The 19,368-nt window shown below is 43.3% G+C and overlaps 1 protein-coding gene across 1 annotated transcript in view; it reads left to right on the forward strand.

The window, feature by feature from the left end:
- RAD18 (RAD18 E3 ubiquitin protein ligase) overlaps positions 1 to 19,368 on the forward strand; it is a 506,049-nt gene that overhangs the window by 291,629 nt on the left and 195,052 nt on the right. The window contains exon 10 of the mRNA XM_082265473.1: positions 8,717 to 8,879. Coding sequence (XP_082121599.1) covers positions 8,717 to 8,879 — 163 coding nt within the window. The remainder of the gene's footprint in view (positions 1 to 8,716; positions 8,880 to 19,368) is intronic.

A 19,368-nucleotide genomic window follows, 5' to 3' on the forward strand; every position in this document is an offset into this window, starting at 1 on the left:
GGTACTTTTACTAAGGGTAAACCTCTCGGCTCTAACATGTGCACCCCGTACCCGGAATCCGGTGCACAGGTGCCACTCTGTAGCAGTCAAACTGCTATGGGGCGAACCTGAAGTGGCTAAGACAGATGCCAATACTTGCAAAACCAACAATTTCCTGCACTCAATGTGGATGTTCCAACAATGGAGAACTTTAGGTCTTCAACAACTTGAAACTGAGCAGGACTTTGCAGCCCCTGAAAACTGGGGTAGCCCAAAAAGAACACTGCAAAAACAAGAACAATTTATTGTTCGCTAAGTATAGTATGCGGGGACACGTGATTGGTCTGAAACCAGCCCACCTCCTCCAAGTGGGACTTTTGGTATGATCAGGCATCCTCCTGAAATGTATTTAAAGATAGACTATCCATGAGTATGGTTTGGCTCTGAAGAAGAGGGTACCTACCCACAAAATGCATCAGATACTTGAAGTATCTTCCCTACGTTGGGATTGATGCAATGGGCCAGAGAGTGCGGGTCACTGTGAATATTGATGAGCTTGATATGTGCTGTTTGTGGGTACACATCAGTTTTATTTCTTAAATAAAAGGGTTTTTACGGTAATGCACGGTGCACACTTCTTGTTTTTTCAGATGTAAATTCTTACCTATTTCCAGTCTGCTCTGGTCCGGTCACATTTTCCCCTGGTCCGGTCACATTTCCCCCTGTGTCAACCAGTGGCAGCTGCATGGGAGAGGAGAGACCACTCGACAATGGCTTTTAAAGCCTTGAACAATGACACCACTCATAGCTCCCCATGGCCCATCTGTTAGTCTTCCCTGCAGCTGTTGCTGGCTATAACAGGGGAGCCGGATCATATGGCCAGACTGGAGAATAGGTAGGTATATGCAATTTTTTTTACACAGGTTGCTCCACATATGTGTTAGGAGAAAGGGATTATGTTGCCAATAACTACAGTGTGTGTGTGTTTTTTTTTTTTTTTAATTAAAAGGCTAAATACCTTTTCCCACACTGCCCCTGTGTGTTCACGTGATCCCCCCTCCGCTCTTCTTCTCCTATCTATGAAGAGAAGCGGGAGGGGCCGAGAATCTCCTATGACGTCAGCCAGGAAAGGTTGTGCAAAATTATCCAATGAGACAAGCAAGAAATGTTTTTGTACAATACCAGATGGTACGATTTTAGTTTAATCAATACAGTTTTCGTCCGAAAATGCAATACAAATACCATACAATACATCCCATCACATTCCGAATTTTTTTTTCTGTCGTACGGGAATTTTCGTAACTTTAGTAACCTCTTCATTTTTAATATGGAGACTTGCATGCAAAAAACCCCCAAAAAACGGATGATCATTCGGCCTATAATCTCATCATGTACCAGGCTTTAGACTCCGTAAATCAGAACTCGGTAACCTATCTGGCCAGGAATGCCCCTCCTCTTCTCTGCAGTACAAGTCTGTGTGATGACACTTGTGAGGGGTGTGGCTGTTACTCAGCTCTGCCAGCACAGAGCAGTGGTGGGGAGGGCAGGAATCAATTATTGCTTGGGCAATATAATATAATAAAACCTTTGTATGTCAATGTCTAAGCCGGGCCGCATCATCTCTGCTAGGAGAGCGAGAGGTGTGCCCACGCTCTGTAGTCTGTGTAATCTGATTTCATCTGACCTGTTTTACTGCAGAGCTGTAAAAAAAAAAAAAAAGCAGGAGAACGACAGTTTGCTTGCCAATATGTATTATCTCATACAGTGCCTTGAAAAAGTATTCATACCCCTTGAAATTTTCCACATTTTATCATGTTACAACCAAAAGCGTAAATGTATTTTATTGGGGTTTTATGTGATAGACCGACACAAAGTGGCACATAATTGTGAAGTGGAAGGAAAAGGATAAATGGTTTTTAAAATGTTTTACAAATATATGAAAAGTGTGGCACACATTTGTATTCAGCCCCTTTACTCTAAAACACCTAACTAAAATCTAGTGGAACCAATTGCCTTCAGAAGTCACCTAATAAGTAAATAGAATCCACATGTGATTAATTTAATCTCAGTATAAATACAGCTGTTCTGCAAAGCCCTCGGAGGTTTGTTAGAGAACCTTAGTGAACAAACAGCATTGTAAAGGCCAAGGAACACACCAGACAGGTCAGGGATAAATTTGTGGAGAAGATTAGGGGTCAGGGTTAGGTTATAAAAAAATATCCCAAGCTTTGAACATCTCACGGAGCGCTGTTCAATCCATCATCGGAAAAGGAAAAGAGTATGGCACAACTGCAACCCTACCAAGACATGGCAGCCAAGAGGCCCATAGGAACTCTGGAGGAGCTGCAGAGATCCACAGCTCAGGTGGGAGAATCTGTCCACAGGACAACTATTAGTCGTGCGCTCCACAAATCTGCCCTTTATGGAAGAGTGACAAGAAGAAAGCCATTGTTGAAAGAAAGCCATAAGAAGTCTTGTTTGCAGTTTGCGAGAAGCCATGTGGGGGACACAGCAAACATGTGGAAGAAGGTGCTCTGCTCAGATGAGACCAAAATCGTGGCGGAAAACTAACACTGCACATCACCCTGAACATACCATCCCCACTGTGAAACATGCTTTTCTTCAGCAGGAACAGGGAAGCTGGTCAGAGTTGATGGGAAGATGGATGGAGCCAAATACAGGGCAATCTTAGAAGAAAACCTGCAAAAGACTTGAGACTGGGGTTGATGTTCACCTTCCAGCAGGACAGCGACCCTAAACATACAGCCAGAGCTACAATGGAATGGTTTACATCAAAGCATATTCATGTGTTAGAATGGCCTAGTTAAAGTTAAGACCTAAATCCAGTTGAGAATCTGTGGCAAGACTTGAAAAATGCTGTTCACAGATGCTCTCCATCCAATCTGACAGAGCTTGAGCTGTTTTAAAAGAAGAATGGGCAAAAATGTCCCTCTCGAAGTCCAAAGCTAGTAGAGACATCCCCAAAAAAGACTTGCAGCTGTAATTGCATTAAAAGGCGGTTCTACAAAGTATTGACTTAGGGGGGTGAATACAAATGCACACCACACTTTTCACATTTATCTGTAAAATATTTTGAGAATTATTTATCATTTTCCTTCCAACTCAACAATTATGTGCCACTTTGTTGGTTTATCACATAAAATCCCAATAAAATACATTTACGTTTTTGGATGTAACATGACAAAATGTGGAAAATGTCAAGGGGTATGAATACTTTTTCAAGGCACTGTAATTACCTCACTGAATCGAAATAGAAGAACAAATTAAATTTTACAGTTTAGAATGAACTTGGGAGAAAAAGCAAAATGGTGTGAAAATCTGTATACATTCCAGTCTGGAGATGTGGGAAGGATCGGAGGAGCAAATGTGCTTTGGATGCAAAATTGCAAGCCAGCTTCTCAGAGAATTCAATAGGTCCTTCGTACCTTCTCTGACAATGGGCTGCTGTTTTAGCTAGTGCAAGGATGAGTAACAATGTATCTGTGTAGATGATAAGAATTCACAACAATAAGCGTCATTGGTATGCTCTAGAACAACTGTACAATATAAATACCAAGATAACCGACATTTTAGAGAATTGTGTGCGTGTCCTTGGTAGTATTTCAGATACATCCGTGCTGTAGCTAGCATATTATTTTTAGTTGTTCGGTAACTGCCGGAGTAATTGTTCTAAATGCCGGACTTTGCACCAGATTAGGATTGGAGGATGCACACCCACTCAGCACTGTTAGGCTCACACTGATGGCAGTCTCTCCCACCCCTCTGAACCCTCTACAGTGGATCACTTTTTAAAGGGAGTTAGAGCAGTGAATTCCAGATGCTCCGGAGGCGATACTCAATGATTAAAAGACAATATATCTGGGCTCAGAACAAATAGTAAAAACTAAAAGCAAAAGCAGCCAGCACGAAAAGGCAAGATTACACACCAATACTACATATAATAAAAGGAGGGCAGCACCAATGCAAGTGTGTAAATAAATCAATAACAGTATAAAGATTCATAGTGCAATTAGAAGTCCACAGTAAAAATGGAGATGAAGCTTCTCCAGCCACCCGTGGAAAGGATGAAGATATAACATCAAACACACCACGTGAAAATAAGGTGGACTCTTACCGGACAGTATTGACCCTCAATGATAGAGAGGTCAATACCAGTCAAAATCCTATATATGGATAGGTTCCGGAAGTAAATAGACTGGATCCAGTTCATTCAGATGAAAAGCAATGGCTCAAACTCACTCGTATCCAGAAACCCAAGTTGGTGAACCACCTCAGGATAAAACACACTAAACACTGAAATAGTGTAATATGTCCAACCAGCAATAATTTATTGAAAGTATTTCATTTACAAGAAGGTGAATTGAAACAGCATGTAAAAATCCAAGAAATCGAAAACCACGGTTAAAAGCGTGTTTACGTCATACTTTCTGTCCCATCTTACACGTTTCGTCATTAATTGACGTCATCAGAGGCCATACTCCTGAATGTCTGTTTTTTTTTTTTTTTGCCAAACATGGATTTTGCATTAAACTACCACACCACATCACAACCACAAGCCCATCATTTGACTTACGGTTGCAGCATGATGACATTGACTTCAGTGGGCAAGTTTAAAGGGCTATGCCACCTGTCAACCTCAACAAGCAGTTAAGAGACGAATGAGTTTTTTTTTTCCCAAGAATCATACTTACCTAGGTGGATGCAGCATCTGTCCCCCGCCAGCTCAAAGACTGAGAACCGAGCGAGCAAACATTGCTGATCGCTCGGTTCTCAGAGCTCCATGATTATAGAGCTGGTGACTGTCGGACACAGGTTTACTGCATCCCAGCCCCCTCACCACGCTCACTGGCTGCAGAGGGGACCGGAGCTACTCACTGAGAAGCTGAGCCAGGTGCCATGAAAGGGTTGTGGGCAGATCCCGACCATATTGTGGCTATCTTTCCTGAGCCTGGACTGCCTCTGTGATGGCAGCCCACTGTCTCCTGAAAATGGGTCATAGGAGTGCAGAGCGATCTGCACTCCTGTGATCCACAGGAGAAGTACAGCAAAACAAGCTTTAGCTGTACTACTTTTCCACGGCCATGAAGCAAAGGATAGTGGCTGTGGCATGTGTGCAGTCTCCTCTGGATGCCATATTAGGCTCTCAGTGGGGGGTTAGGAGGAAAAACATGGATGAAGCGCCTGTATAAATCAAGACCTTAACAGCCTGCTGGAATTATATTCAGTGCAGAGCCAGGAATAAATCCTCTGGTACCCAAGGTAAGCATGCCAAAGCTTGCCCTATCCCCAGCTCCTACATTTACTGCTACAAAAACTAAAATTTTAAATAGATAAAAAAGCAAAGGGGAAGGGCATGAAGAGTTAATGGAGAAAGGGGTTAAACAAAAATGTAAGTACAAATTGTAAGGGTAACTACAAATTTTTAAAGTTTTTCTGCAACTTGTGAAAATTATAAAGGCACCAGAATTCTGTTTCTGGTACAAAGCAGATTTAGTTGGGAAAAACGTGAGCAACTTCACTTTCATGGTAAAAAAATGCAAACAAAAAAGCGTATACAAAACAAGTGATATTATAATTGAATATTTTTAAAAATTACCTTCCTTTTCAATCTGCAGCGCTGTAATTTTATATAAAATGCAATGCTTACTGATTTTCCCAGAAGTCTGCGCGAAGATACGCACACATTGACAGCAGGGTGGATTGCCGCTGGTTACACAAGAAGAGCTGCCAACTCCCTGTGTAATCAGTAGGACTTGAATTTTACCATCATTTTGACAGCTCTGACCTTCACAGTGCAGAAGACAGATGGGTGATGTAGAGGCAGAAGAGTCTCCCCTACCTCAGCTACACCTGTTACTGGCACTCCTCTGCCATGGCCCAGTCGTCATTCAGTGGATTGTACAAAACTTGGGATTAAAGTGGTTGTTAATCTCAGACCTGAAAGATGAACAAAGGATATAGGGTGTACTTGTCTCCATCCAGAGCACTCCTTTCTCATTTCAAGTCATTTCTGTCTGCTGCCTCCTTGCTCCGCTATCTTTATGAAAAAGGTGAGAGGGCAGGGTGTTTCCAGCACACAGCCTGTGATTGACAGCCTCAGCTCTGTTCCTGTGTTCTGTGTGAAAAGGGAGGCAAGTCCCTTTCCTCTAATCGGCTCTCCTCACTGAACTTGGCAGTGTATTTTTTCAGCTTCCCACCCCCTGTTTTCGGTCAGCTCACACAAGTTGTATAAATTCTGCACTTTGAAAGGCTGTAGAGGAGAGAGGGCAGCAGATGAACAGGTACAATTTATGTAAGAGGATTTGTTTAATCTCTGTGTATCACCTGAGGTCAGTTACTTCACTGGGTATATGGAAGGGTTTACAAACATTTTAAGCCAAATTCATTGGACTTTATTTGTAAAGAGGATTTCCAGACAAAATGATCATCATCTCTCTGCTGCTGATCCCTAAACCTATACAAACCAGAAAAGACAAGTCATTAAAAAATTTCTGGTTTGGTTTGCTGGATTCAATGCTGGAGGTTTTTCTTTCTGGCTCCCTGGAGATCTAAACAAAAAAATAATAAAGAAAGTTGATGAATTCAGCCTACATTGGCGGGGAGGAGGTTGATCATTAATGAGAGAACGACGACAATCACCTGTTGCTCAAGAACCAAGTATGCAACATCTAGTTCAGTATGAGAACAAGTCCCTTCCTAAGAAAAAAAAAATAGGCAGCCTACGGGTCTCCATCATGAATAGTTCCCTTTTATTGCTTCATTTACTTGTCTGCAGCTTCATTAACACTCAGAATGTCTTCTGCTCTGATAAAGGGAAATAATTGTTATAGGATAAAAAGGTGAGAGCTGGTAAGTCTGGGCCGAGGTCGGGGCCCTGACAGACCGCCAAGATGGAGGCTATTAAAATAAATCATCAGTTCGCCAATTAAAAACATTTCCATGAGGCTCTTTAGATCTAGGCTGATGGCAGCGGTTAATTTCTCTAACTAATTACCTTTGCTGCTTGCTCTAATGGAGACGTGAGATGAATGCACGGCTGGGAGCAGCAGCCACCGAGGAGGAGAGATGAAGATGATGTGTGTAAACAGAAGGAGAATAGCGCAGTTTTTCAGCTAGACTGGGGAACGTGGCAGCCATCAGGCTGATATGATAAAGGAAAATGCCTTAACACAGAGCAACCCAAATCCCAACTTACTGCTGCAAGTCAGGCCAGTGGAACTAGAAATGCTATCCAAGAACACAGTATCACTGGGCAAAACTCCAAAAGTCCAATCAATCTACCTTAAAAAGAATTAAAAAAAACAGTAACAAGTAAAAAAAAACAAAATGCAACAAGTGTAAGAACCTGAAATTGAGTTCATATTGAGCTATTGCAATCCTCTATATCAGGTGTGTCCAAACTTTCTAAACAATGGGCCAAGCCTCAGGCTTGGTTGTAATTGGGTGTAAAGTACATAGCACCCCTGTGGTTAGGAGGAAGAGGAATAGTGCCCCATCATTGGTGTCAGTGGGAGGAATAGTGCCCCATTGTTGGTGTCAGTGGGAGGAATAGTGCCCCATTGTTGGTGTCAGTGGGAGGAATAGTGTCCCATCATTGGTATCAGTGGGAGGAATAGTGCCCCATCATTGGTGTCAGTGGGAGGAATAGTGCCCCATTGTTGGTGTCAGTGGGAGGAATAGTGTCCCATCATTGGTGTCAGTGGGAGGAATAGTGCCCCATTGTTGGTGTCAGTGGGAGGAATAGTGCCCTATCTTTAGTGTCAGAGGAAGAATTTATGCTCCATCACAGGTGGCAATGAGAGGAATAGTGCCCCAGCATTGGTGTCAGTGGGAGGACAGTGCCCCATCTTTGGCATCAGAGGAGGAATTTATGCTTCATCATTGGTGTCAGTGGGAAGAATAATACCCCATTGTTTGTCAGGGGGGGGGAAGAGTGTCCCAAGGGCTGGATAAAGTCAAGCAAAGGGCTGCATCCGGCAGGTGGGACGTAGTTTGAAGACTGCTGCTCTATATAATATATCCCAAACCAAAATAGCATAACAGAAGACTGGGAACTGTGCTGCATATGAATGTACTGACCAGAAACATGCTCATAACAATAGAGAAAAAGAGATGAACTAATATGTCTCTAATGTCTTTAACCTTCTTTTCCTTCAGTGTCCAATCAGCAGGCAGCAGGTGTAGAAAAGACACCGCTGTATCCCTTCTATTGTCTATAAATGTAGCAGAGAAAGCGGTGTCATCTGCCAGGCTGTACTGTTTTGCATGTACATTTACTTACAAGGAACATGCTGATAGGAGAAGAAATCAGAGAGATGTTCTAATCCGTCTTCTGTTTTTCATTTATTGTCCAACCAACAAGTTGGCAGTGAAGAGCAGATATTGCCAGTCCCTTCTACAGTGTAAAATTGTAACAGAGAGAGGGTTGTAATCCACTGAGCTATACTGGTGTTGCATGTCGATGTACTTACAACGAACATGCTAATGGGAGAAGAGAGCAAAGAGGAGACCTAATCATTCTCCTGCTTTTCATTCATTGTCCAGTCAGCAGGGTGGGGGGTGGGTGACATTGCCAGTCCCTTCTGCAGTCTAAGACCTTAACCAAGAAAATGGTATTGAAAACAGATTAAATATATAATTCAATGCGTGTTTAGCTGTTTGCTTGGAGTTTAGTTTTAAATCTTTGTTAATGTTTAACTTGTGCAATGTTTTTTAGATGATGAGCCAAATAAAGAGGAAACAAGAACGGATGAAGAACAAGGGACAGCCAATGACTTGTTGTATGAGAATATGGAGGAATCGTTCCATAGGAGGAGCAGTACGCCTGTAGTTCGCTCCAGTTCCCCAATCTTCCCGCTGTCTCCGGACTCTAGGGTCAGGTAGGATCCTCCATGTCTTTGATGTGCATACAGTAAAATGACAACAATCCTTGTTTTGTTTCAAGCACCTTTGCATTGACATACCTCCTTTTGACCTCGGTCCGTCCGGCCAACATGGTCACCTGCTGACACACACACAGACAGCTTAACTCTACAATAACACACATAAGTTTAATCCAATGTAGTTTTACTTCTTAACATTCAGTACGTGGAATGTTCACCGGTCATTTGAGGTGTGAAGAGACCAGATTCTCTGCCTTATGCTTGCTATTAAGGCTGGCCACTTATTGAGGGAGCATGAAGAAGAGAGGAGTCTATGTAAGGACTAAACTAACACCAACATGCAGAGAAGCTGGATTATACCATTAACAAACCTGCAAATAACAAGTTGTAGTTACTGAATTGCTACAGGATGTCAGAATCAAGACATTATACATACATGATAAACTCCAATCCTCTCTGATGTAAATTTGAAGTGCTCTGATAGCCTCCAAGCGATGATGGTTTTGCAATGGTGATTTAACAGCTTCTAGGAAGATTATTGCTGCTGAGAGAGGGGAAGCTGCAAGTGTAAAGCTTGCGTTGAATTTTGACAGGAATAAGGCAGTAGTGGTAGACTGGATGTATTAATATTATTTGCTGTGGACACAGCGATGGGAGCACTTATATAATCCTCAATGCATTTTGGCTGATACTCTTTAAAGAGGTTGTAAACCCATACAAATTTTTTTTTTCCGACCTGAAAGAGAAACACATAATGAGCTAGTATGCATCGCATACTAGCTCATTATGAAATACTTACCTTAGAACGAGCCCCCGCCGTGCCGTCCGCTTAGCTGTATGACGGGCGACATGTCCAGTCGCCCGTCTTCCGGCATCGCAGCATCCGGCCATCTGATTGGCCGAAGCCGCGGTGACGTCACTCCCGCTCACGCGCGCGGGAGCCTACAGTCACGGCACGGGTCTCTGAAGAAACGGCACGAGCGGCCGTTCCTTCAGAGCGCATGCGCCAGTGACGTCACTGGCTGCATGTAAGGTAAATATCTCCTAAACGGTGCATGTTTAGGAGATATTTACAGTACCTATAGGTAAGCCTTATCATAGGCTTACCTATAGGTACAACTTGCAGAGGAGGGTTTACTTCCTCTTTAAAACCCAGCTCTAGGAAATAAAACATTTCCACCCTTTCAGTGGGCCTCCCCCACAATTCAAGAAACAAAATGTGGTTAGTAGTACCCTGGGAGGTGCCTCCATCCCCATTGTACATACAAATGCTGAGTTTTGTGAATGAAAGAGAAAAGGAGGCGCATAAACACCTAGTGCAGTACCCTTGAACACCCTTAAAACGTTTTATTAAAATGCCAAAGACATACTTAGACATGAAGAACAAAATCACATATTAAGAATCCACCACATGTGGAATGGAATATGTCCTTGGGTTAGGACTGCTAACGCGTTTCGGGAGTCAAGCTCCCTTCCTCAGAGCTGGTCTTACTTAGAGCAGGCCCAAATATATACTGAAATCAATTAGACAGGTTCCTCTCCTTTCCTGTGGGCGAGTTGGCCCAAATATACAAATCCATTGCAGTAATTGCAATTGTAGTTGAAGCTGTTATAGCAGCAAAGGGTGAGCCAACTCAATATTGAACCCGACGGACTATAACTGGGATGCCATTAAAGTTCATGTGTGTCTAAAGGTAAGCGTTCCAATACTTTTGACAATATAGTGTATGTGTATTTAGCGGTTTTCCTGGGGTTTAGGGTTAACACCCCCCCTATCTATCCTAAATACCTTCCCATCCTCCTCCCTCCCTAAGATTTGTCAGTAAATGCCTTACAGAGTGTCCCATGTTCCCAGAATGTTCCACAAGTTATAAGATGCGCTGTTCTTATTTAAAATGCCCTTTTAGATTAGCCCCTTCCCACACACATACATATTTACTTTAAAAGGGATCACAATCTTCTACATTCCTTTTAATGTCTAGTACTGGACGTGTAAAATGAAGAGATTTTCTCCTCTGCAGCTCTTATCTCCAATGTTCTCACAAAATATTTTGAGTTTAAATTGAACCTGACAGGTAAATTAATCGCTGACATGATGTCTCCCGGGTTCGGATCCCAAGTCTCACGCTGGGGAAAGATGCTATCTTTTATGAAAGCGCTGCATAAAATAAACCCGGCTTACGTAGAAGGGCAGCATGAGGAAAATGTAATTTCATTTTAGTTTATTAAATTGAAGATCAGTGCGCAGTCTGGATCAACAGGAGATGTTTTCTCTGTAGAGAGTTCTGCCTATCGCTGCCAGTCTTTGCCCGTCCTTGTATTTTGTTCCGGTGGTAGTCTGGGTTCTTAGAAAGGGTTCTCATTTGTCTCTCAAGTCTACTCGGGGATGTGTAAGAAATACAAATGTAGCTGGCCATACTGGCTCAGTTTCTTTTTCTGCTCAACCAGTAGGCTGAGTGAAAAAAAAAAATAAAATACCCCAATGCCCTCATTCACACAATTGAGGTGCATGGGGTAATCCTCCCTGCTGTATTTTTGTATTCTTACAGCAGAAGAGTCAACCGGTCAGAATACACAGATAGAATGAAAGTTTTCCAGCAAGCCCATTCATGAGCAATTGACCAGTAGATCGACTGCACTCAAACAGGATAAATAAGAATTCCAATCAATCTATGGCCAGCTTTAGTCCCGATACTTCTCCCCCCCCCCCCCATATGTTCTCAGGTTATCAGTTCTATCTTTGTAAAAGACCTAAGTTGCCCATACATTACTCTGAAAGAAAAGAAAATAGCCTGATTCCCCCATCAACAAAGTTAGTGTTGGTGGGAGAATGCCTCCCAAAGCGCTATTGTAGTGGTCGGTGTGGGGGGAGGGGGGGGGGGTGTTCACAGTGAGCCTTCCTGGGCAGAAGAATAAAATGAATAATGCTAACGGCTATAGCCAGGGTCGCTGACTAGAGGGCCTTCTGTAGGGGGACCCTGACAGCAGGGTGATCGGTGCGGCAGGACAGAAAGACGATTACAGAACAATGCACTGTCTCTCTTCCTCCAGCAGCTGAAAGACGATTGCTCCCCCCTCTCCCTTTTGCCGGCTTTTAGAGAGACACAAAGTGCTTTGTTCTGTAATTGTCCTCCTCTCCGGCCGCACCGATCCCCTTCCCTGTGCTGCTCACTCCTGATTTCTCCCTGTGTGCCTAGGCTCCCCACGTCCCCCTGCAGAGCCGCCGGTTTCCCTCTCCCTCTGGCCGCTGTGGGCGCACAGGTGGATGGAGAGTGGGGGAAGGGGCCAGTAAATATGTAATTTACCAGCCCCTTCTTTTTCTGAATTAGACACAGTGAGCGATTGGTATGGATCGCTCCTGTGTCCATTTATAACTGAGCATAATAAAACGATGTTTACAATGCTTCTGTTTATGAATGAACAGGAGCTTCTGTCTCCTTTTCATTCATCTTCAGTGCAACTGAGGCTACAGAGAGAAGAATTAAAGATTCTGAGTCCTCAATTCCTTCCTCTGTCTCAAAGGTGAGATCTTAGGGGTCTGTTAGTCTGTTTCATCCAACCCAACCCCCCCCCCTCAACAGCATTGTAAAAAAAAAAAAATTTAAAAATGTAACAAAACTAATAAAAATAATTGTTAAATTGTAAAAAAAAAAAAGACATTTTTTAATTGGAAAAATGTAAATGTTAGTAATTTGAAAGGGGGGGTCTGCATGGAGCCCAATGATTTCTAGCAGAAGCCTTGGCTATTGCCAGTGGCAGTAATCGAATGAAGAAAAAATTGACAGGCTGGTTTTACCCAAGTCGATCCATGGCTCAAATTGGGTACAATCTGCCTGCACATACATGGATCAAAATATGGCCGGCCCCTGCTGAACCGGCTGCATTTCGATCCATTTATGGCCGGCTTTAAAGGGGAACTGTAGGCTCACATGTGAATGAGATGCAACTATTGTGGACAATACTATCTATGTATTTTATTTCATAAAAACTCAGTACTGTGTTTTGTATTTTTGTAAATACAGTAAACCCCTCTCCATCGCGGGGGTTACGTTCCAGACCCACCAGCGAAAAGTGAAAATCCGCAAAATAGAAAAACCCTATTAAAATACAATGTAGGCATGTTTTTTTTTTACTGTCACTGTACTTTTAAAAGCATTTTAAGGTCTTTAACCACACTTTTAAAACAATAGAAACTCATTTAATCACATAAAAGATACAGAGAGACAGAGCAAGAGCTATGGAAAACACAAACTGGAAAAGAAAGGGGGGGTAAACCTGGCGCACAACTAGGGAAATGAGTGTCCAAAAACTTCCACAAGCTCCAATACAGACATATGCTACTTAAATGCTACTTAAATGGCACAGTAGCCTAAAGATATTGAATTGAATTAGAAGAGTCCATAAAAAGTCCATGTACATACGTCTCCATATGCTACACTCCGCAGGCTGCTCTGTAAGCAAGTAGAAGGGACTTGTGGCGAGCTGTAAGAGGAAAAACAGGCGCCACACTAAGTGCAGTATATCTGGATAAACGTTTAATAGACCAAATAGAAAGGTACTCACAAACGATGATATAAAAACAGCATATCAGTAGTAAAGGAAATGGTAATCCCAGTGTCCAAATTCAGGATGGCACAAGCGGTCTCAAAGCATCGGGCTGTAACGAGTGGAGGATCGATACTTCCCGTCTACTGGGGACACAGCGCTGGCCGCTCTGACGTCACTTCCGGGATACGTACTGGCGCCGGCGCCAGTACGTATCCCGGAAGTGACGTCAGAGCGGCCAGCGCTGTGTCCCCTGTGTCCCCAGTAGTAGACGGGAAGTATCGATCCTCCACTCGTTACAGCCCGATGCTTTGAGACCGCTTGTGCCATCCTGAATTTGGACACTGGGATTACCATTTCCTTTACTACTGATATGCTGTTTTTATATCATAGTTTGTGAGTACCTTTCTATTTGGTCTATTAAACTTTTATCCAGATATACTGCACTTAGTGTGGCGCCTGTTTTTCCTCTTATGGAAAACACAAAAATATTTAATTTTCAATGATTTATATAGTAAAATAACATTACAGAAAAAAACGCAATATACCGGGACCGCAAAAACTGAACCGCGATGGAGGGGGGGTTTACTGTATACACTACATGGCCAAACACTTGTGGACACCTGACCATCATACCTACAAAGTGGTGAAAACTTTATGGACACCCCTTTAAATGAATGGGTTCTGTTTTTTACTGTAATGGGGACTGTTGAAACTTCAGCATACAAAGACATTTCATAAAATTGTGTGCTTCCAACATTGTAGAAACAGATTTTTTTTACAAGAACCCTCTCTGTTCCAGCATGACTCTGCCCCTGTGTACAAAGCCAGCTCCATAAAGACATGGTTTGACCAGTTTGGTGTAGAGGAACATGGGTTACCCCCACAAACCCACCTTTATAAAGACATGGTTTGACCAGTTTGGTGTAGGGGAACATGGGTGACCCTCACAAAGCCAGCTCCATAAAGACATGGTTTGACCAGATTTGTGTGCACGAACTTAGGTGGTCCTCACAAAGCCAGCCAAAGCCATAAATACTTTGTATGACTAGTCTGGTATGAAGGAACTTGAATGGCCCTCACAAAGCCTTGACCTTAACTCTACAAATCACCTTTGGGATGAATTGGAATTTTTTGAGCCAGATCTTCTCATCCAACATCAGTACCTGACCTCACGAGTCCTCTTTGAATGTACATATATACCCCCATACACACTCCAGAATCTCATGGAAATCCTTCCCAGAATAGTGCAGGCTCTTCAAGCCGTAAAGTTGGACCCGCGCCATATTAATGCCCATGGTTTTGGAAGGAGATTCCCAAGAAGCTCATAAACCCTATTATGCGCTTCTTGCTTTAGACTGTAATGAGTTGCTGTGTCCATGACTATCAAGCAGTTTCAGATGATTCCAAAAGTGGACAGGGCTAAGAGGGCACACCAGTCGTGTAAAGACAAATAGGAAAATGCTTACTGAATGTGAGAAAGCTGCAGGTTACCCATGCGGGGAAAAGTGTGTGCATTGAATGAAAGCAGATGCCTGCTGCAGTTAGATTTCAGTGGCAAAAAGATCAATACTCACTCCTCTGTCCTCTGGCAGCTTTTCCTGCTTCCAGAGGAAACACAAAATTGGCTATTTTGTAGTTCACGGTTTTGTCAACAACTGGCATTTGGGATGCAGATGGTCTGCTGAGGACAAGCACATCATCTCCGCGTCAGCTGGACGTTATTCAAAACTCATTTTCGGATATGTGATGTTTGACGGATTTGTCATTTTAATATACATCCTTTTCCATTACTGTTAATTTGATGATCCTTCTCTAAAAAGAACAATTCTTCCGTTCTGTCATAGAGGACGAGGTGAGAGAAGAGGCTTCCTGTCTCCCCACCATCTGAGACCCACAGTAAGCACCAATTCACAAACATCTGACACATCCAGTATGTAGTGAGCTTAAAGTGTTACTAAACCCAGGAGCCTGAATTCACTATATCTTGTTTCCCACAGTACACAGAACATGGAAATTCAATAATTTTAGAAAATATAAACTGCTAAATACCCTTACTCATCAGCAGTCTTGTTACTTCTGTTAGTGTCTGGCTAAATCTTGTAGTAGGGGTTTTCATTCTCCTCTTACTGTCCTATGAGGCTGCAGGACCCCTGACTCTAGACAGTGCTGATTGGGCTCAGGTAAGTGTGTGTGTGTGGGGGTTTGCTGCATTCTGAAGGTTTTTTACTTTCATGAAGCATTGAAGGGAAAAAAACCTTCAGTATGCCCCTTTATTCATGCATGAAAGTAAAAAACATTCAGTCTTTAGAACCACTTTAACCAATAGGTGAGCTTCAAAACAAGCCCTTATTGAAAGGTGCAGGCACTGTGGAGCAACTCATCTCAAAGTTCACAGCAGTATGGCTGCTGTTTCGGAAACACAGAGCATTATCAAACTCAGTCATCCAGTTTAGGTTTACATCTACTTTAGAACTAATTTACATGTTCAAAAGCTTTCATCAAAATCTATTTTTAAAGTGAAATTTATTTTTATAAGTTCCCCTCTCCTACCTTCTTCTCCCTCCCACTTACACATTAGTTAAAAAATGTATTTAAAAAGTAAAAAACTCTCTATTTTCCTTTTATTGTTTTTATCCCTAATTCCTGGCCCAGGTCAGGATGACATCACGGTCCACCCACGTGAACAGGCACACCAGGGGTCTCTGCCAGTACTCTGGTACGGACTCCCACGGCGTGTCTGTGCATGCACATGATCTCGCAAACCTAAATGTGTGACGTAGTATCCATGTAGCCGTTTGAGAGATGTTGTATGTATGCAGAGTTCCTACGACGTGTCTGCACGAGGAACTCCAGTAAAATGGTGTTGGTGAAGGGGGATGAAGGGAAAACAATTGTTTCAACCAAGACAGTGCTGGACTCTAATTGTCTAATGTTTTTTTTTTTTTTGAGACTGTAATCCGTGTTAGGGATTCTTTTTTTTTTTTTTTGGGGGGGGGGGGGGAGGGATAACTTTAGGCAGAGTGAAATTTCTCTTTGTAAGGCTTTTAAAATCCAACTTGTGGGGGGTGTGGCTTGGCTCATGGCGTGATAGGACACATCTCTGTAGCTCCCACCCTGACAATCACAACCTCCGGCTTTACCACCGTACTAATGCCGCCACACTGACACTGATGGGCCGCCGCAGCTGCAGTGAGAGTCGCCGTGCTCCCGGCACCCACAAGGAGGCAGACATTGGTGAGAACAAGACAATGCTCCCGGTCCCCACAGGACTCAGACTGTGGGTCTACCCGCTCCCGGAGCCCCTCACCGAGATAACAAGGCTACCGGGGAGGCTGGGACATGAAATCTTACATCAAGGCCTTAGCTACACACCATTACATTAAGGCCTATGTTACCAGGCTAGAACGTACATATAGGCAGGAGCTTTTAGACCTCTGTAAAGACTTGGGCCACAGAGTTGAGGAGGTAGAGCAAGTACTGGAAGAGTCTATTGCAAACTTAATGATCATGATGCAATTACACAAGACCACGATATACAAATACAGCATTTATATTACAACCTGGATGATCAAGAAAACAGAAGTCTCTGCAACAACATCCGCATACGTGGCCTCCCTGAAACTGTGGAGCCTCAAAATCTGGCTGCTGCGACCACGTCTATCTTTAACCAGCTCTTGCAATTGCCAAAGGACTGTTGAGCTGGATCGCATCCATAGGGCCCTGGGCCTGATGGTTTCACCCCCACTTTTATAAAACATTTGCACCCTTACTAGCCCCAATTGTGGCGAAAGCCTTCGAAGCCATAGACTACTCCCACCCTATCTCTCCTTCAATGCTTCAAGCACAAATTGCAGTGATATCCAAACCATGGAAAGACCCTTCTAACTACAGAAGTTATAGACCCATCTCTGTTAAACATTGACCTTAAATTATTATCGAAGATATTTGCGAACCGCATAGCTCCTGCGCTACCTGCCATAATCCATGGGGACCAGGTCGGTTTCATCCCTGGCCAAGAAGCAAGAGACAATACGACTAAGCCCCTACACCTTATATCCTATGCACACCAACATCATATCCCCACTTGCCTTCTGGCTTGTGACGCTGAGAAGCATTTGATAGAGTCGATTGGTCGTTTCTCCTGTTGTCATTGCAACAGATCGGCTTAGGCCTAAAATTGCTCACCAAAATAATTTCATTGTATTCCTCCTCTTCAGCTGTGGTCCTCGGCAATGTGACGAAATTGGGAGCCTTCTTCATAGCTAACGGCACAAGGAAGGGCTGCTCCCTCTCCCCCTTGTTATTTGCAATAGCGATTGAACATCTAGCACAAGCCATTAGACAAAATCCCGCCATACGTAGAATCACCACAACTTCTGCTCACCACAAATTATCCCTTTACTCTGACGATTTGTTGCTCTATGTCACGCAACCTCACATTAGCATCCCATCCTTTTCGCAGGAACTTGACAGATTCGGCACCTTTAGCAACTTCAAACTAAATATCACCAAAACTGAAGCCCTGAACATTTCCCTTCCTAAACACGTCCTGGACACCCTTCAAAGCAACTTCCCATTTAATTGGCAAACACACTCAGTTAAATATTTAGGCACTGAAATCCAACACCATTTACACAACCTTTACTCCCTCAATTATAGCCCCTTATTAACAAAGCTAAGAACATCACTAGAATCCTGGCATTATTTGAAGATCCCCCATTCCGTATAAATTCCTTAAAGATAGACATTCTACCCGAATTGCTGTACCTATTGCAGGCAATACTTATTGCCGTCCCGGCTGCGTTTCTGCGCCTGTTATGCTCCCTGGCGATCCCGTTTTTGTGGCAACACCACATGTCTCGGCTAAAACATAAACTCCTGTGCACTCACAAATCCTCCGGGGGCACGGGACTACCTGATTTAGAAAAGTACCACACTTTGGCTCTTTTCTCCCGAGTCCTTGAATGGTTTCCGCGACCTTTTACGAAGGCCACCATAGCTATAGAAGAGGATATGTCCCCAGTGGATGTACCAACCCTCTTATGGGGACATGCCGCCTCCTACAGATCTATGTCCTCGCTATCGCAGTTAACCCACGCGGCTCTACGGGTATGGTACCGAGGCCGAGACTCTTTTTCTCTGTCCATGGAGCCCAGCCCCTTAATCCCTTTTTTTTTTGATAACCCAGTGTTACCAGATCGTAAACATACTCCGATCTATGCCTCATATGACAGAACTTCTTGGCGTAAACTCGTGCACCCTACCTCTGGCCTCTTTCAGTCGCATATGTCCTCACAATTAGTTCCCATTGACTGGCTCACCAATATGAGTTTGACAAAATACTGTACCATTTAACATGCTTCAGGACAAACACATAGGTCCTTGACTGCGTTTGAGAGACACTGTATACTTCCGAGGGTTCCTCGCCATACGTTATCCACAATCTAAAACAGACAAACACAAGGGCGCACCGGCTTTGTGCATTATCCTTTGAGCAGGTTTATTAAAAGAAATAGATTAAAAATACTCACAAATGAGTTCTTGATAATTGATCTTTTAGAGCCTGGGCTTAGACATGCTCTCTAGGCTCTGAGGAAGAGGTGCCGCCTCGAAACGAGTAAGCCTATACAGCCTCGGGGGACAATCGGATCCTGACCACGCTGCTGAGGATTTTATACTTTGTTTGAGGTGTTTTTATCAAGAACTCGTTCGTGAGTATTTTTAATCTATTTCTTTTAATAAACCTGCTCAAAGGATAATGCACTAGGCCGTCGCGCCCTTGAGTTTGTCGTTTTAGAGTTTTCAGACCTCCCTGGTCTTGTGAAGGGGCTGCAAGGCTGAAGCATTCCAGAGTTGCCGTGCCTATAGTTTTCGACATCTGCAAGTTTGTAGCCAAGCTGGATAGAGGATTGCACCACTCAGAGCGCAGGGGACAGGT

Source organism: Pelophylax lessonae (genome assembly GCF_965119305.1).
Source record: "Pelophylax lessonae genome assembly, chromosome: 8".
NCBI lineage: Eukaryota > Metazoa > Chordata > Amphibia > Anura > Ranidae > Pelophylax > Pelophylax lessonae.